Raw genomic sequence first — 20,819 nt, forward strand, 5'->3', positions numbered from 1 at the left:
AAAACATTATAATTAATACTATATTATCACTAATAACATAATACCTACCATTCTTTGAACACTAAGCAAAGTTTTTATATGCAGTGTAAATGAACTATTAATTGAAAATAAATATTTTCATTTTATAAATACATAAAATGAGAATTATAAAGATTTATTAATTTACCTAAGGTATCATGCATAATAAGTAGGTCACTTATTAAGATCTAGGTATCTATGAGTACAAAGTCATGTGGTCCAGTACGTAAATATTTAGTTCTCCTAAAACCCATTTATCAATTAATCAATTGTGAATATGAATTGCTTATTTCTAAAATATTTTATGAATTCATCTTTTGTATCCCTCTTATTAAATAGTTCTACATCTACTGTGATGTGTAATATATTTCTTACATTTGCCTCAAATGTGGCTTAAATTTTTAAGAAGGAGTATTCCATGAAGATTCAAAATTTGGGAAACAAATAGTTTACCACATATATATTATTCTTACTTTTCTTATCAAAATCAATTCATAGAATAGCTGATAGAAAGACTCCAAACACCTTTAAGGAATTACAAGTAGTTGATGAAATAATTTTAAACTTATTTCTGATATTGTACACAAATTTCCAATAAATGGCATAATTTTAAGGATTACTATTATATTAATATAGTTACTTTGTTAACTAATTTTTTTTCATTAGCTTATGCAGTGAATTTCTAAAGATTCAGAATATATTTTGATCCTCTAAGGTTTAGGTACAACGTAGTTTTATGAGGTATCAGGGCAAAAGGAAACAAATTTATTGAGAACAATAGCTAATTAAGAAACACTACCCAATATACATTTGATAAAGAACTTTTTTTCCCAGAAAGCATCATGTATGCTTTCCTTCTTGGATACATCCTTTTGTTATGTAAACATGACCCAGATTTGGAATATTTGAAGATTTTTAAAAGTCATGAAGCTTTTAGTTATTTGGCTATAACATTTATATTTAAAAAAATAAGTTGTACATTTATTTTTAAAACTTTATTATAAATTCTTAAAATTCTTCCTCTCTTTCAGTACAAATGTTTTTAAAATGTTCATTAATTAAACTTTGTTATATAAGATATATACAAAGTGTCTTATATTCTGGTTATACTCCTGTATCAGATTCATAATTCTTTGGTCAAAATAAAAAATATTTGATTTGACTTGTAATGCTGTCTAGTTAATTCTGGGAGCTATTTGACAGTAGCATTCTCAGAACCTTTTGACACTATAAATCTGTCCAATGGCATCAAATTATTTTGCAAACACTTTTAGACATTTTTTTTCTATTATTTCTGTTTACATGAGCTATCCTATGTAATGGATATATTATAGCTGTGGTTTTTATTCACCAACTATTTTAAGACAAATAAATATAATCTACTAGACTATCTATTCCCTCATGTAAATCTGTTATTCTTACTCAGTGCAATGAATGTGATAGAGATTGAAAGATAAATAAATTCAATTTTCAAAACAAGGAGTTTGGTGATATTTACAACTGAAAGAGAATTCTTAGAAGCAGTAAAGAACTGTGAAATGCAAATAAAGAATAATGTGTAAGGTATTGCCCACAAAGGTAAAATGCAAACCCCACTGTTCCACATTAAGGGAAAATTTTTGAAAAACATGTTTTGAAATAATATTGATTTTGCTTTGCTGATGTACAATATGAATGTTGACACTGAAACTTATTTCTTTGTTGCAGATCCAGACAATGCTTATAAAGGGTAATGAATAAAAATGTATACTTTTCACAAGACTCCCTCAAACAGAGAAAATTCTGGGTAATGTGGACATTTTTCTTCTTATAGTTTCTAATAACAATACGCATTCTACTGTTTTTATTTTCAATACTGTTGTTAAAGGCTTTTATAACTAAATACTTGGACTGGTTAATGCCTGCAATGCTTGTATCCCATATCAAAGTGCCAATTCAAGTCCCAAAAGCTCTGCTTCTAATCCAGCTCTCTGTTAATGAACATGGGAAAGCAGTGGAAGATGATCCAAGGGCTTGGGCCCCTGCATTCAAATGGGAAACCCAGAGTGAGTTCCAGGCTCCTGGCTTTGGCCTTGCCTGCCATTGTGGCCATCTGAGGAGTGAACTACCTGAAGGAAGATCTCTCTCTCTCTCTTCCCCTCTGCCTGCATCTCCCTTTCTGTAACTTTGAGTTTCAAATAAACAAATAAATCATATAAAAACACAACTACTGATAACATAGAAGAAAAATTATTTACAAAATTACAATTTTATTTCTCTAAATAAAAATTTACTCATATTTTTAAAGATTATTTATTTATTTATTTATTTGACAGGAATAGTGATGAGAGAGTGGAGGAGAGACAGAGAGAGAGAAATTTCCATCCTCTGGTTCACTCCCACACATGTCTGCAACAGCCTAGGTAGGGCTAGGTTAAAGCCAGAAATATGGAACTCCATCTAGGTCTCCCATATGTGAGACCTTGGGCCATCATCTTTTGCCTTCCAAGGCACATTAGCAGGGATCTGGAGTGGAAGCAGAGCAGTTGGGACTAAAACTAATGCCATCCTACTATAGGATACAGGCATTGCAAAAATTGGCTTAATCCATTGTACCACAATGCAGGCCCCTAGGGAAAGTTATTAATATATCTTGCTTATATTTGCATTTTTATGGTTTGTAACAGTAAATTGTGATATAAATCACAAGCATGTTGGGATTTTCACTATTACTAAGAAGTGAGTAAATAACAAATAATTTCAACTAATCAGATAGATAATAAAATATTCAAAGATGGTGTAGGGACTTAAATGGAATTGGCATTTTATCCACTTTGCATATAGTGAACCTATGATAATATCTCATTGACAGTTTTCCATCATGATAACATTTGCAATAATTAGAAAAAAAGGAATTCTTATTACAGTCATTTATGACCAAAGTGAGTCATATCAAATATCAGTTAATTAGGTAAACTTTACCAGGTGTGAAAAACTGATGATTCCTAAAAAACAAAGCTCAGATGAAAACAAACTAACCTACCTAAAATTAAGTTCTAAGTTATAAATCACAATTTTATGGCACTATATGCTTTTTTATGATATGTATTTTATAAGACACAATGCTCTAAATAAACAAGTTTAACTTTGGTTTTTGTCTAAATAAAGGAACATTTATTTCTTCAAAAATACCTTACAATATTACTATGCCTAGAGAAATTGGCAATTTTCAAGATAGTGATTTTTTATGACAGAAATCAATATTCTCATTTCATTCACCTCTGAGGTTAGAAATGAATCAGAATCTCTGTCCCAGTATATGCATGACTTTAAAATGATACCTATAGGCAACTGCCTAGTTGTAAACAATACTGAAAAACTGAATCATCTAGGTATATGTGAATGACTCACTAAGGAAATATGCATTATTGTTTGATGAGGTGTATCGGTTTTTTGCTGTTGTTTGAGTAAATATGGACAATTCTTAAGTTTATATCAAATTTCTAGCCAAGATCAAAATATGAATTTGAGACAAAAATCTATTGAATCTTATGAAATATTTGATTCATTATGGAGCTTTCACCATCAGCTTGAAAAAAAAATCAACCTTAACGAGCTCTCTTTCTGATTATTTAGCAAATAAAAACATTAGAGTAACATCATATCTTTAAATGATACTTAACTGTTGAGTACATACTAATTATTTTAGAAATAGGTTAGTGGTCCTTATCTTTGAGAGATCTGTAAGTTTCTGGGGTGGCAACATGACTAGGACATATGAAACACCTGTCCAATAAGTCCTGTGGAGTTTAGAGAGCAAGTGAGGGGCGAGCGCTGTGGCGTAGCTGCTAAAGCCACCACTTGCAGTGCCAGCATCCCATATGGGTGCTGGTTTGAGTCCCAGCTGCTCTACTTCCAACCCAGCTCTCTGCTATGGCCTGGGAAAGCAGTAGAAGATGGCCCAAGTCCTTGTGCTTCAGCACCTGCATGGGAGACCTGGAAGAAGCTCCTGGCTTCAGATAGGCTCAGCTCTGGCCTTTGCAGGCAACTGGGAAGTGAACCAGTGGATGGAAGACACCTCTCTCTGCCTCTCCTTCTTTCTTTGTGTAACTCTGAATTTCAAACAAATAAAATACATCTTAAAAAAAAAAGGCAAGTGAAATTATCCTAAGGTAGACTATCAAAAGAAATTCCCAGGAGTAACATAAAACAGAATTCTCATAAACTTCCTCTGCACTCCCAATCCCCAATGTCCATATATCACTAACACCATTTTTCTGTTTGTTTTAGGCTGGAAACATGGTGACTCATTTTATTTATTTATTTTTGAAGATATGATGTGTGTTTTTATTAATATAAAGAGAATAGGTTTCATGTATTTCATAGGTACTGTTCTAAGAAGATACTCATACTTCCCTCCCTTCCCTTTCCACTCCCTCAATTCCTCTCCTTCCCTCCCTTTTTTCATTAATTTTTGCAAAAGCATAATTATAATCCACTCTAGAATCATAGGCTTTATTCACCACTAATGTTGATAAGTGACATGTGTTACGAATGATGAACCTATTTTGATACACAATCATTAAAGTTTACACTGAAAGTCATCTTTTGTTATGCACAGTTTTATGAATTTTGACAAATGCATAATATTATGTACCCATACTTAGTGTAATCCTACAGAATAACTTCAGCGCCTTAAGAAAACCCTACCCTCCGTCTATTCATCCCTCCTACATTCCAATCTCCTGGCAACTACTAGTCTTCTAATTATCTCCCTAGCTTTCTGTTTTCTAGAATACCATATATATATATATATACATATATATATATATTTGAACTAATATCATATGTAGTCAACTTTTTTCATCAAACAATGTACATTTAAGCTTCTTCCATGTCATTTCATGACTTGTGAGGTTATTTTGCCAAATAAATTTTATATTCTATGTTTAAGGTATACCACATTATAATGTAGGATACTTATTATTAAGGTTACTATAGGAAGCAAACTGTCATCTCACACTGCCTTGAACATTTTTCATAGCAAGAATATCTAAACTCTGTTCGTTTTGCATGAATTTCATATATACTAAAATTTTATTATCTATAGTTCTTATATTGCATATTAGATGTCTAGACTTGTTCACTCTTAAATAGCTGCTTTTTTATCCTCTGACCTACATATCTCCATTTCATTCCCATATCTCCCTCCCACTTGGGTAGCTAGCCACTGTTTTGTTCTCTATATCTGTATATTTTATTTTCTTTTCTCATATTAAGCATATAAGTGAGACTATGCCATATTTGTCTCCCTGTGTCTGACTTCCTTCATTTAATACAATGTTCTATAAGCTCATCCACATTTTAACAAATGACAAAATCTCATTCTTTTTTAGGGCTTATTAATAATATTCTAGTGTTAACAGACATGTAAATTGCTTCCATATATTAGCTACTGTGAATAATGCTGCAATAAACACAAAAGTGCAGGTATCTTTATGTCATGTTGATTTCAATTTCATTTCTTTAGATATATATCCAAGAGAGAAGTTGTTGTGTCATATGGTAGTAATATTTTTTAATTTCCTTAGAGACCTCCATATTAGTTTAACATAATGGCCATATCAATCTACATTGCTACCAAGAATGTACAAGGAAGTTTACTTAGAAACACCAATATAATGAGAGTGAAATACTATCACTAGGGCTTCTGATTTACACTTACCTGATTATTAATGATGTTGTACACCTTTTCATTTAACTGTTGGTGGTTTTTATTCTTTGAAGAAATGTCAATCTGGACCTTTTACCCATTTTAAAATCAGGTCATTTTTCTACCACTAGGTTATAAAAATTCTTTACAAATTTGGGGTATTAGCTCTATGTCATAAAGGCTTGAAAATAATTTTCCCAATCCTAGGTTTTCATTTCATTTTTGATTGCTTACTTTACTGTGAAAAAGCCTTTAAGTTCAATGTAGTGCTATTTATTTATTTTGGATTTCATCTCCTGAGCGTTTGGGTTTGATAGTCAAAAATAAACAAACAAACAAAAACCTAAGGCCAATTTCTAGGAAACTTTTTATGTTCTCATCTAGAGATTTCACTGTTTTTAGTCTTATGTTCAGGTCTTTTATCTATTTTAACTTATTTTTGTACATAATATAAGATAAAGGTTCAATTTAATTCTTTTGTGTGTCAAAATCCTAATTTCTCATCATTTATTGATAAGACTATCATTGTGTCTTCTTGGTGCTCTTGTGAAAAATCAGTTTACCACATATGTTTGAATTTATTTCTGGGACCTCTATTTCTTCCCCCACTGGCATTTGTGTCTATTTTTCTGCCAATTCCATCCTATTTTATTAATATCCTTTATAACATAATTTAAAGTCAGGATATGTGATGCTCCCACTTTTCCTTCTCGGAAATGTTGTGGCTCTTAAGGTCTTTGATGCTTCCAAATGAAACTTAAAAGTTGTTTTTTCTGTTTCTCTGAAGTATGCCGTTGCCTTTTGATAAAATTGCAATGAATCTGTAGCTTACTTTGGTGGCATAGATATTTTAACAATATTAATTATTGTTATGGGGAAATGATGGTGGAGAAGATATTATTACCTCAGTTCTTTGCTCATGTGGAAGAATTTCCAGTGGACAAGCAGAGAGATTGAAAAGCAAGATTTATTACAGTCAAAGACCTCCAGCCCCAGTGGCATTGGGGAAAGGGACTTCCAAGAGAAGATAAAACCTGAAGTGCCCAGTAGTCGGGTTTTTAAGCACAATTTTGGGAAAATAAAAACTTGACAATCAGACTGACATGCAGTTACAAGGCTGCAGTGGTTGGAGATGAGCCGATCTGAATCCAGGAGTCAGAAGCTTCTTCCGGATTTCCCACATGGGTGCAGGGGCCTAAGCACTTGGGCCATCTTCTACTGTTTCTCCAGCCCACAGCAGAAAGCTGGATTGGAAGTGGAGCAGCCAGGACTAGAACCAGCATCCATATAGGATGCCAGCACTCCAGACAGAGGATTAACGTACTGCAGCACAGTGCCGACCCCAAGTTAACGTAATTTAATGTAATTTAAAATTTTCAAGGCAGTGTGAGATGACAGTTTGCTTCCTATAGTAACCTTTTTCTTTAACATACATAATTTTATTACAAAATTTTTTTAAAAAAAACACAGAATGCAACATCCTAAAAAAAATCCAAATTTACTAATGATACTAATTCCTACAACTTTGCTGTGCTACCATACACAAGTCAAGAAATTAAAGAAACTGTTAAATATTTAGGAACATTCAACATCAGAAGCTTTAAAATCTAACTGCATGTAGTAGCCCCTCAAAAAGCTACAACCTGCATTTTTTAAAAAATGTATTTTCTCTACAAAGAATCTTAACAGCTATACAAAAATCTGTACAGTTTTTTATACTGAAGCTAATATTGAGCTGCACTTGAATTCACATTCTTAGCAAAACAACTGCCTGAGCACACTCGCACACTCCACACTCATCATTACAGGATAGCCATTTATTCTTCATCTTCATCCTCTTCCTCCTCCTCTTCCTCCTCTTCCTCTTCCTCTTCTTCCTCCTCATCTTCAGGTTCATTCTTCTTCTTTGAGCCTGTGGGCCTACCAGGGCCCTTCTTTCCCGCTTCACTTTTGCCCTTGGCACGGTATGCAGCAATATTCTTTTCATATTTCTCCTTTAGCTTCGCTGCTTTCTGTTCATGTGGTTGTTCATCTTTGGCTGACTGTTCAGACCACATCTCACCCAATTTTTTTGCAGTGTCCCCAATGGACAGGCCAGGGTGTTCACTTTTGATCTTTGGGCGATGTTCAGAGCAAAACAGAAAGAAGGCAGATGGTGGTCTTTTAGGAGCATTGGGATCCTTTTTCTTTCCCTTCTTATCACCCTTGGGAGGAACATAATTTTTCATCTCCCTGTCATAACGAGCTTTATCACTTTTTGCCATATCTTCAAACTTGGACTTCTCCCTTGCAGACATGGTCTTCCATCTCTCCGAGCATTTCTTGGAGATTTCCGCGAAATTGACCGAAGAGTCTGGGTGTTTCTTCTTGTGCTCTTCCCAGCACATCTGCACGAAGAAGGCATAGGAGGACATTTTGCCCCTCCGCTTGTTGGGGTCTCCTTTACCCATGACGACGGAACAGCGGCCACCTGGTGCGAGTTTTTCCTCAGACTCCCGCAGAGCGGCCGGATCCGACGGCGTGGCTTCCTTCCCTCAACTCCGGCGTGAACTGGTTTATCGCTAACGCAATCCCCAGCCTCTTGTTTTGCAGAGTTCTCTGCGCCACGGCAACTTGACGAGGCTGGCCACGAGCCACACCCCCACCTCTCTGATTCCCTATAGTAACCTTAATAATAAGTATCCTACATTATAATGTGGTATAGCTTAATTTATTTATAAATATGAATTCATAGCTTAGGATTACTGATAGTTGAAAAATTCTCCAGAAACAAAGACAGATATACTATCAAACATATAAAACAAGAATAAATGCAACACTGAGAGTAATACCTAACTAATATCATCAAATTGAAATGAGTATATTGCAAACATAAAATGAAAACTGTAAAGAAAAAGAGAATGTTCAGAGAATAATAAGCTCTCTAAAATAAACATTTTGATAAAGTCACCAGTATATCTGGAAGATAACTGTGCTGGAAAGTACATAAAAACAGGTTTAAAACTAAGAGGAAATCATAGTAAGATTTGATGATGAATCTTGGAGATTTGGAGATGAAAATAGCACCTACTAGACCTAGCAGAAAGAAGAGCCACACTGTGAGTAGGCCCAAATCTACATTTTGCTCCAGGTTGTGATGTCACCTGAGGCTATGGGTCCTCTTTCAAGATCACTGTTTGTTAGAATATTTCAGTTTCTGGTAGTTGTACAATTGAAGTCACTTTTTGGTTTGTTTTGCCAGTCAGAGATAACTTTCAGTTTCTAGAGGCCACTCAGTTTCTAGAGTCCATTCTCAGGGGCTCTGCCACTTGTTCCCCTCTATAGACAATTCAATGCTTTCTTATTTGCTTCTTCAAGACCATCAACAGAACCAAACTGGGTTGCCCATTTTGAAGGGGTCACTTGATTAGAAAAAAAATGGATCTAGACCACTCAGTAGTAGATTATCTCAAAATCAACTAATTAAGGACCTTAATTACTTCTGCAAGATTCCTTCTATCATACAACATGCCATGGGAAGGATTTTCTATCATATTCACAAGTTCTCCTCAGTCAAGTGGAAGGACACAGATCATGTGTTATAAGTGGGCTAGAATCTAGGAGGTCATCTTCAAATTCTGCATTCCACACTGAAAACCATAAGAAAACGTGCTTTCATTTCTTATATTTTGAACCTACATGTTCCTAACCAAATTCTCCACCAACTATAAGAGCAGAATGAAGCATTTGTTACATTAAAGCCCTCAAATCTTCACCTTAAATTCACTTTCCCTTGGCAAGCTTATGTATTCAACACCAAAGTAAGAAAATAAATAATGAAAGATTTTGTGATCATAAATCTGATAGAACACCAAATATGGAGATGAATAAAATTATTAAATGATTTTAAATGCACTCTCTATGATGCAACTTGCAGAACTAGCTGAAAGTTCAGACTCAAAAAGTAAGATAAAATGAACCAGCAATGATGTCTCTATCTAAAACGTATATATGCACGGGTGTGTGGGAATTATACATGACTAGTTTTAGGTCATATTGATATTATGTGGACAAAATTTAAATTACCATGATAATGTCATCACTGACTAAACAAAAGTTATGATTTATCTTTTTTGGGAAATAGGGTAGTGAGAAACATGCATACGTGATACACAAAAATACTAAACTCTAATTTCTCACAATAAGAGATTAACAAATGATTTCTATAATTTATACACTGGGACTAATAACTGAATTTTTTTTTCTTTTAACAGGCAAAGTTAGACAGTGAGAGAGAGAGAGAGAGAGAGAGAGAGAGAAAGGTTTTCATTTTTGCCTTTGGTTCATCCCCCAAGTGGCCGCTACAGCTGGTGCACTGCAGCCGGCGCGCTGTGCTGATCTGAGGCCAGGAGCCAGGTGGCCGCCCCCTCCACTCCCACCCCCGGTCTCCCATGCGGGTGCAGAGCCAAAGGGCCTGGGCCATCCTCCACCGCACTCCCAGACCACAGCAGAGAGCTGGAATGGAAAGAGGAGCAACCGGGACAGAATCCGGTGCCCCAACTGGGACTAGAACTCGGGGTGCTGGCGCCGCAGGTGGAGGATTAGCCTAGTGAGTCATGGCGAAGGCCTGAATTGTTTTCTTAAGGAACATGAAGATCAAAGAGGAAACAGGAAAGATTTTTAAAATTAATTACCTCTGGAAATTATCATTGTAATTGAATGGGAAAAAGTTTAAGGGGGCATATAAATATATTTCAATTTAGTTTATTATTGTGAATAAATAGAACTCTGTTAAAAAAACTAAATTAAAAATGACGCATTCACAAGGTTAGGTAGTTTAAATTTCGTTTTCAGATTCTTATTGCTTTCTGAGTTTTAGGCCTAGAGAAAATCATCCTCTATATTTCACTTTTCATCCTCTTACAATGAGTTTTACATTGCTATCAAGGCTCTGTCAATTATTTTCTAAGAAATCAACAACTTTTTTTCATTGAAACATGGATTTTATTTGGTAAAAACTTAACATTATAACACTGATTATAAAGAATAATTATTTTGGCCGGCGCCGCGGCTCACTAGGCTAATCCTCCGCCTTGCGGCGCCGGCATACCGGGTTCTAGTCCCGGTCGGGGCACCGATCCTGTCCCGGTTGCCCCTCTTCCAGGCCAGCTCTCTGCTGTGGCTAGGGAGTGCAGTGGAGGATGGCCCAAGTCCTTGGGTCCTGCACCCCATGGGAGACCAGGAGAAGCACCTGGCTCCTGCCATCGGAACAGCGCGGTGCGCCGGCCGCAGCGCGCTACCACGGCGGCCATTGGAGGGTGAACCAACGGCAAAAGGAAGACCTTTCTCTCTGTCTCTCTCTCTCACTGTCCACTCTGCCTGTCAAAAAAAAAAAATATTTTGCAACAGCATTTTTTGTAAGTATTAAAAACAAATGAAAACAACAAAATAACAAGTTCTTACATTGTTGTGAAATGGGCTAAGCCTCTACTTGCTACGCACACTGGCATCCCATATTGGAGTGCAGGTTCAAGTCCTGGCTGCTCCTCTTCTGGGCTAGCTGCTTGCTAATGCACCTGAGAGGGCAGCAGAAGATGACAGTAGACTGGGGTTTCTGGCTCCTGACTTCATCCTGGTTTTTTAAAATTTTTATTTAGTAAATATAAATGTTCAAATTACAACTTTTGGATTATAGCAGCTTTTTCCCCGCATAACCTCCCTCCCACCTGCAACCATCCCATCTCCCACTCCCTCTCCCATCCCATTCACATCAAGGTTCATTTTAAATTATCTTTATATACAGAAGATCAACTTAGTATATACTAAGTAAAGATTTCAACAGTTTGCACCCACACAGACACACAAAGTATAAAGTACTGTTTGAGTACTAGTTATACCGTTAATTGACATAGTGCAACACATTAAGGTCAGAGATCCTACATGGGGAGTAAGTGCACAGTGACTCCTGCTGTTGAAAATCAACAATTTTTTAAAGATAATAAGTATTGTCTGATATTATAAGCAAACTTGAATTATATTCTTTAATTGATTGTGAATTAATTATTCAGTTTTTGCTCTTTGTTCCTTATTTGCCTTGGAGATTTATGTGACAGTACTTCAGATAAGACACAAAAATGTTGAAGCAGTCAAAAATGCAGTCTATACAGTAAACCAACAAACATTTTATTTTAGTGGGATTTTTCTTTCTGGATTTTTGCATTAGGTTTTCTCTAGTAGTGGATTTTGGAGATTTTTTTAAAGATTTATTTCTGTATTTGAGAGGCTGAGGTACAGAGAGAGGGACAGACAGAGAGGTCTTCCCTCCACTGGTTCATTCTCCAAATGGTCACAATAGCTGGACCTGGGCCAATCCGAAATCAGGAGCAAGGAGCTTCTTCTAGGTCTCCCATGTGGGTGCAGGGGTCCAAGCATTTGGGCCATTCTCCACTGCTTTCCCAGGTGATTAGCAAGAAGCTGGATGAGAAGTGCAGCAGCTAGGGCTTGAAGTGGCGCCCATATGGGATGCGTGTGCTACAGGGTGGAGGCTTAACCTCCTACACCACAGCACTGGCCCCAGATTTTAAATTGAAATATAAATTCACATATTCAATATAAAAGTATAACTTAATAAAATATATTATCAAAGTAAAATTATGGAAATCTCTTTGGGAGGATTTTTTTACCTCTACGCATTGTAATAACAGTCTCATTGGAAAGGGCAATTACAAAGGAATTCCATTAATTTAAAATCATATTGATTCACAAATATCAAAAATAACTGCAGTGATTTTACTTTGGGTAAAAAGACTGAACTGTAAAACTTTCTTGATAAACAATCTGAAACTTGCAACCTACATGTTATAATGTAAAATTAGTTTTCTTAAATTCCTACAACATTTAATTTATATCAAATTTCGTGTAGAATTTAGAGAGACTTCATACACATGTGTATAGATATCCATCTGATACCCTTCCTTGATATTTTCTCAAAGGTCACACTGCTCATCCATCAATGCTTCCAAAGAGAAACTAAGAAGATTCATAGTGTGATGCTGCCTATCTGTCACTTTGCTAGGAACAAATCAATCCTTAGGATTAAAGCTTTCTATGGGAGCTGCCACAGACAGATCTGTGATAGGCACTTAGTGTTAAGCTGAAGTTCTCTCCACAATTTTAATTGATGGGACATAATTTATATTGAATTGACTTCAATCAGTGCCTTACCAAAGAGGTGTGTGTGTGTCTGTGTGTGTGTGTAAATATTATACAATATTCTTGTATGCAAGATGTTAGACTTAAAAAACTTTCAAATTTCATATTTCAATAAATTACAATACAGGAACTTGTATGTTATTGTTAACATACTCATGTGTTGCTTTTGAAGTTGGTGTTACCACATTGTCATTTTGTATATTTTTCTTTATTTTTGTTTTATTTCATGGAAACTGACAATTTAACTATATTTTTAAAGATATATTTATTTATTTATTTGAAAGACAGTGAGAGAGAGAGAGAGGGAGAGAGAGATCTTCCATCTGCTGGATCATTCCCCAAATGCAACCACAGCCACGTCTGGGCCAGGATGAAGCCAGGAGCCAGGAAGTCTATTGAGGACACCGATATGGTAGCAAAAGCTCAGGTATTTGAGCAATCTGCTGCTGCTTTCCTGGGCACATTAGCAGTGACTTGGATTGAAGCAGGAAGCAGAGTAGCTGGGACTTGCAATAGTATTCTAAATATGGGCTGCAGGGGTCTCAAGTGGCTGCTGAACTATATTTTAGAAATACTAACTACTAGAATATGTATATTTTATATGTGTGTCTCTCCAATAATTGTTCACAGTTAACATTTTAAATCTAGGGAAAAAAATGAATCATAGATCATTCATTTCTTGGTAAAGTTACCGTTAAAAGTTTAAAAATTAAGCATGAATTCCCAATAAAGAAACCCTGTTTTTTCCTTTGTTTGTCACTCAAACTGTGTGGAGAATTGGGGGGGGGGGGCGAGTAATGATAAAAAAACAGAATTTTTTTTTAAAAGCAGAAAAAATTCCTATTGCTCTGTATTTTTCTAAAGTCTTAGGTTGCCAAGAAACACATGTGTTTCTTGAACCAGGAATTATATCTTTTTCTTAAAATGAAAAAAAAAGATTTATCTATTTATTTGAAAGGCAGACTTACAGAGGGGGGAAGAGAAAGAGAGAGAGAAAGAAAGAGTGATAGAAAGGAAGAAAGAGAGAGAGAGAGAGAGAGAGAGAGAAAATAAGCATGAGAAATCTTTCATCCTTTGTGGGCAGCCACAGGCAGTCACCCCTTTTGTTTACACTTAAACATATGGATGGAGACATCCAGGCACAGACAAAAGGCTAAGGAGGTTCTAAACTTCTCACAAGAAATGATGTAGATAATCAGTCACACCTGAAACTTGCATTTATCACCTAGGTGTTTTATTATACCCTTGTAATCAATGATTGATAACATTTTTCGATCTGTTAAGTGGAAGAACCTTATCGGGAACTCTTTGTAACCACAAAAGTCTTTTGGATATGTAAATCTTTTGTGTGCCTTCTTGTATACAACTGGTCATGTTTAAATACTGCTGGATTTTAAATTAATTAATTTTCTATGCCATTTCCAATTTAACACCAGGTTTTTCCTTTTTTCATTTCCAATTATCTTTATATACAGAAGATCGATTCAGTATATAATTAGTAAAGATCTCATCAGTTTGTACCCACGCAGAAACACAAAGTGTAAAATACTGTTTCAGTACTAGTTATAGCATCACTGCACACTAGACAACACATTAAGGACAGATCCCACATGGGATGTAAGTACACAGTGACTCCTGTTGCTGACTTAACAATTTGACACTCCTGTTCATGGCATCAGTAATCTCCCTAGGCTCTAGTCATGAGTTGCCAGGGCTATGGAAGCCTTTAGAGTTCGCTGACTTTGATCTTAGTCTGATAGGGTCATAGTCAAAGTGGAAGTTCTCTCCTCCCTTCAGAGAAAGGTACCTCCTTCTTTGATGGCCCCGTTCTTTCCACTGGGATCTCACTCACAGAGATCTTTCATTTAGGTCTTCTTCTTTTTTTCTTTTCCATGGTATCTTGGCTTTCCATGCCTACAATACTCTCATGGGCTCTTCAGCCAGATCCGAATGCCTTAAGGGCTAATATTATGTAGGATCTCTGTCTTTAATGTGCTGTACACTCTTATTTAATGCTATAACTAGTACTCCAACAGTATTTTTTTTTCACTTTGTGTTGCTATAAGGGGGCAAACTGTTGAAATTGTTACCTAATATATACTAAACTGATCTTCTGTATATAAAGAGAATTGAAAATGAATCATGATGTGATTGGAAGGGGAGAGGGAGCGGGAAAGGGGAGGGTTGTGGGTGGGAGGGAAGTTTTGGGAGGGGGAAGCCATTGTAACCCATAAGCTGTACTTTGGAAATTTATATTCATTAAATAAAAGTTAAATTAAAAATAAATAAATAAATAAATAAATACTGCTGGATTTGTTGAATAAATGAGCCTTGATCAGGATTTGTCTTGGCTCCATTCTTTGCGTCCTTGTCCCCACATTCCCATTCTCTGTTTCAGGAAACCGGGTTCTTTGTGCTGTAGGCCAGCACAATCCTTTGGTTCACTACTCACATGGCCACAATGGTCAGGGCCAGGTCAAGCTGAAGTGCGTTATCAGGAGCTTCATCTGGGTCTCCCATGTTAGTGGCAGGGGCCCAAGTAGTTGGGCCAATTTCTGCTGTGTTCCCAGGCATATTAGCAGGGATCTGGATTGAAAGTGGTGCAGCCTGGACTAGAACCAGTGCCCATTTGGGATATTGGCATCACAGGTGGTGGATTAACCCAGTAAGCCACAAGGTATCATGAATTCTTGACTCTGATTTTCACCAAATGATTTCAGATTAGCAGCCCAATCTTATTTAAAACGTCAGAAAGCAACACTTCTAAGTACGTGTCCTATCTAGTTGTTCAACTGTGAAGTTTATTCCTTTAAAAAATTATTTTATTAAAAAATTCTTTTTATGATATGCTGTTTTCTGCCATCTCAAGCTTTTACATCTCACTCAAAAATCTCAAAAATTTAAACTACAAATGGTGGTTGTTTCTTTCATTATTTTTTGATAGGATTAAGGAACAATTTGTTCTCGTCCAGTCTTAAACTTTCCCAAATATGTTTATTGAATGTTTATTATATAGTACTTCAGTGTACCTAACATCTCTTACACATTAATTAATTCTTTGAAGAATCTCTTGATGGTTCCACTTCCTCTTTTCCCCAGTTTTCCTGTCATTGCTGTGTGTGAAATCTGATACTCAGAGTAATGAAATGTCCAAGGATAATACAAGACGGACATGGTACAGCAATAACCTTTGAGGATTTAAGGATGACAAAGCAGACAAGCAAAATCTTCCAAATATCGCAGATATGGGAGAAATTTCAACTAACTCCTTGACAAATGAGTCCCTCATGGGCTATTACCCATTCATATAATAAAATTTTATATTCTATATAGGTCTTATTCCTTAGAAAAAGAGCATTTTTTATTTTTATGTTATTCATAAGGAAATTAAGACTTTGTGTTTTAAGCTGTGTTTTGGATGATCCTTTCACTTCCAGCAAACAAAACTCTGTCAGTTACCACATTTATATGTTGCAAAGTGTTAAGACTTAAAAATCAGTAATTGTCCTTATGCCACTAAACATGCATGCTCACCATTTCCACTTCTCAAGCACTGGTGGAAAACCCTAGTTCCAATATCCAAATCTAATCAGATCACATCAGTTTATTATGACTGACTAACTCATCGGTTGACCACAAGACAAAGCCAAATCTCCATAGGATGGAATATAACTCCTGTAAAAGCTTCCTCCAACTACTTTGCTATTCTGGTTTTCCATGACTATTATTTTCCCTATAACAAAACACTCTTGGTTTCAAGAAGCAGTAAATTTGTCTTCATTTCCATAATTTATTTTGCCTCTGATAACTTCTTTGCTTTTGATGTCATTTATTCATCACTTCCTGTTGTGCTCAAAGGTTGCCTCTCCTATGAAGACTATCACTTTTATCAATTTACTCAAGCAGAGTTAGCTGATTTCTCAAGAGTACTTACATTTCGTCATCCATATCCTTATTTTAGTATTCACCATGTTGTGGTAAAGTAGTTTGGTCATCCAAACCCTGGCTAAACCATGAACTTACTAAAGATCAGGACCACAATTTATTAAAGACTATATTCAGAAACTGGCATGCAGTATAGCACAAATTAGGCATTTCTATTAATGACTGTCCACTGGAGACATCATTTATGGTAAACTTATTAGCATTGCAAAGTCTGTGCCTGCACAGTGTGTGTGTGTGTGTGTGTATTTGTGTTGAATGAAAGAATCCATTGTGGAAGATGATTATCATTTTACGGGGGCTACACTGTTTGACAGTCAAAAAATATCCTTCCTTGGAAGCCTTTTCCTTTTCTAGCTATCTATTCCTGCATCTGGCAAGACATGCAATGCTTAATTTTGATCTTTTGGCTATAGCTCAGTAAATTTGATATAGTATGCAGAGGTTTTGAGGTCTTGCATATCTATGTTTAAATCGTGGCTCCAATATTTAGAGATTAATGTAAAAATTAAAGTGTTTTGTGAAAAACTGGCAAACAGAAAACAGTTATTAAATACCAGCACCCATTTTACCTCTCCTGAACCTCCTGAGAAATTCACAGCCTTTTAGTACTTATTAAGTGCTTCTTCACATTCTATTTTTTTCTGTTCACCTATCAACAATTCTTACCTGTCTAAATATCCCATTTTCTCAGTAAGCGAGTTATTTCAGGATACTAATGGATAATGGTGCTAGGAAAAGAGGCACAGAATAGAGAAGAGGCAGTGTATGAACTTACAGCCAGACCGAATTTATTCAGATAAAATAAATTTGTAGAGGTGGGTGACCAACTGCCCACGTGCACACTGGTGGATCACGTGGCAGAAGGCCCTGACCCGCAGGGACCAGGCTTTTTTATATTTTAGGAGGGTTAGGGATGGGGGTGGGGTAGGGGGTAGCAGGTGGAGGGGAATTCCTGGAACTGGCCTTTCAAGTGTTCTGAGCAACTGGTCTTTCAGGTGGCTGTGGGGGGAGAGGTATGAAGGTAATAGGGTATGTGACCCAATTGAGATTCAAGGGTAAGGAATATGTTCCAATGTCTATCTATCCTTTGGGCAAAGAGCAAGAATGCCTGAGGCTTATGTCTTTGTTCCATCAAATGGTAGTTTTAATTAGCTAATTTTCTCCACTGGATTAACTAAATAATTTGTTTCATCCTACCACATAATATAATGCTTGGACCATGCTTCATGTGGAATATATGGAGGGAGACAGCCACTACCCCCCCCCAACAATCTTCATGTTGCATTTAAGATCTTGTATTTTGGGCAATGGCAATATTATTTACTTGAAATTGTAACTGATATTTAACTGCTTTATATGTCATTTCTTTTTTTTCTTTTTTTTATTAAACTTTTATTTAATGAATATAAATTTCCAAAGTACAGCTTATGGGTTACAATGGCTTCCCCCTCCCAAAACTTCCCTCCCACCCACAACCCTCCCCTTTCCCGCTCCCTCTCCCCTTCCAATCACATCATGATCCATTTTCAATTCTCTTTATATACAAAAGATCAGTCTAGTATAAATTAGGTAACGATTTCAATAGTTTGCCCCCATATAGCAACACAAAGTGAAAAAAAAATACTGTTGGAGTACTAGTTATAGCATTAAATAAGAGTGTACAGCACATTAAAGGCAGAGATCCTACATAATATTTTTTTTAGAAATTAATTAATTTTCTATGCCATTTCCAATTTAACACCAGGTTTTTTTTTTCATTTCCAATTATCTTTATATACAGAAGATCGATTCAGTATATAATTAGTAAAGATCTCATCAGTTTGTACCCACGCAGAAACACAAAGTGTAAAATACTGTTTCAGTACTAGTTATAGCATCACTGCACATTAGACAACACATTAAGGACAGATCCCACATGGGATGTAAGTACACAGTGACTCCTGTTGCTGACTTAACAATTTGACACTCCTGTTCATGGCGTCAGTAATCTCCCTAGGCTCTAGTCATGAGTTGCCAGGGCTATGGAAGCCTTTAGGGTTCACTGACTTTGATCTTATTCTGATAGGGTCATAGTCAAAGTGGAAGTTCTCTCCTCCCTTCAGAGAAAGGTACCTCCATCTTTGATGGCTCCATTCTTTCCACTGGGATCTCACTCGCAGAGATCTTTCATTTAGGTCTTCTTTTTTTTAAAAAAAAAAAGTTTATTTATTTATTTATTTGACAGGTGGAGTTACAGACAGTGAAAGAGAGACGGAGAGAAAAGTCTTCCTTCTGTTGGTTCTTTCTCTCCCCAAATGGCCACTATAGCTGGAGCTGCGCCAATCTGAAGCCAGGAGCCAGGTGCTTCTCCTGGTCTATATGTGGGTGCAGGGCCCAAGCACTTGGGCCATCCTCCACTGCCCTCTCAGGCCACAGCAGAGAGCTGGACCAGAAGAGGAGCAACCGGGACTAGAACGGAGCCCATATGAGATGCCAGCGCTGCAGGCGGAGGATTAACCTAGTGTGCCACAGCACCGGTCCCTATGTCATTTGTTAATAAGGCCAGACATGAAAATCCCTGTTGTCCATTTACTCCAAACTATTTATTCTTAATTTTCAAATATCCCTCGCACAAACTATCCATTATGAATCCTGACATTTCTCTTCAATTTCTATGTATTTGCTTGAGAGGTAGAGACAAAACTAAATGAACAAAAAACAAAAATGGGGTGAAGGGACTTTCATACTTTCACGATGGTTTACTCCCAAATGGCCAAAATAGCCAGGACAGGGTTAAACTGAAGCCGGGAGCTGAGAACTCCTTCCAGGGATTCCCAGTGGGTGGCAAGAACTCAACTACTTGAGTCATCACCAGTACCTCCTGGGATCTGCGTTAGCAGGAATTTGGACTCAGGAGCTAGAAGCAGGAATGGAATCCCAAATCTTAGATGTATGATGTAGGCATGGTGTCTTAACTGGTAGGCCAAATGCCTATTCCTCTGACATTTTTTGAATGGGTTTCTGAGAAAGCGTCGTTTTGCTCTTATGTAGGAGAAAATGCTATTTGCCTGTCTAATATCCATTCTTCACTTTTTTCCTTAGTAAAAGGACCTGGAACCTGTTGTAGCTAATTTCTGACATATGACTAAAGTGTGGTCAATGAGCTGTAAGTAATATTATTTGTGGAACTTTGGGGAAGAATTTTCACGGTTGTTGACTCTGCTGGGAGGTCCACCTCTTTTGTCTTCTTTTTGCTTCCAAATCACCCATCTTAGATCATGAAGTAAACTTGAGGATGGAATGCAATGACAGGAAGTTAGAGAAATAAAGGTAGAGATATGCAGTTTTTGATATGCAGAACTTCCTGTTCTGCCCCCTTGAAGACTTAACATCTGAAAGCTTTGTGTTACCTTTGCTTTTCTATTAAATGCAGCTGAATGTAAACCTAATGGATTTCAAAGAAGGAATATAATGCAATTCATATAGAAGATAGGAGCATTTTTACTATTTATACTCTCATTTCTCACTATTCTTTTGCACTAGAAAAACTTCCTACACACAGTAGTTTCAAAAACTTGTTAAATTTTTTCTGTGCAAAAGTGCAGAACTCATGACTGCTTCAAAGCCAGCAAGCCTACATGACTAGATTTGCTTACAAAGACACAAACAACAACAACAACAAAACCCCCAAATAAATCGGCTACCAGAAATCTACTAAGGAAAGAACTACCTACATTTAAACACAGGAAGAGTTTATATCAGCTGTTTTCCTTAAGTGGAAATAATCTATCCATTATCCAGTCTTCTCCAATTATCGTCTTTGCTTTCAACTATCAAAATCTATGACTTCGGCTGTTCTCTTCCCCTGCTTTGTTTTAGAATTCTGTATCATAAATCTTCTTGTATTGATACTTTATGCACGGTTGTTTTCTAATTTCCGAACTACCTGCTGTAGTGTGAACATAAAACTTTTACTGTTTCACTTACCTGTCCC

General features: G+C 36.4%; 1 protein-coding gene across 1 annotated transcript; it reads right to left on the bottom strand.

The window, feature by feature from the left end:
• Positions 1-7,386: 7,386 nt before the first annotated feature.
• LOC133753059 (high mobility group protein B2-like) lies at positions 7,387-8,303 on the bottom strand. The gene has a single exon (XM_062183429.1). The coding sequence runs from the start codon at positions 8,158-8,160 to the stop codon at positions 7,528-7,530; it is 633 nt and encodes a 210-aa protein (XP_062039413.1). The 5' UTR covers positions 8,161-8,303; the 3' UTR covers positions 7,387-7,527.
• Between the last annotated feature and the right edge of the window lie 12,516 nt (positions 8,304-20,819).

This window comes from Lepus europaeus, chromosome X, assembly GCF_033115175.1.
Source record: "Lepus europaeus isolate LE1 chromosome X, mLepTim1.pri, whole genome shotgun sequence".
Classification (NCBI taxonomy): Eukaryota; Metazoa; Chordata; class Mammalia; order Lagomorpha; family Leporidae; genus Lepus; species Lepus europaeus.

Excerpts from the sequence above, each read along its gene's own strand:
- LOC133753059 (XM_062183429.1), bottom strand. The coding sequence starts at position 8,160 with ATGGGTAAAGGAGACCCCAACAAGCGGAGGGGCAAAATGTCCTCCTAT.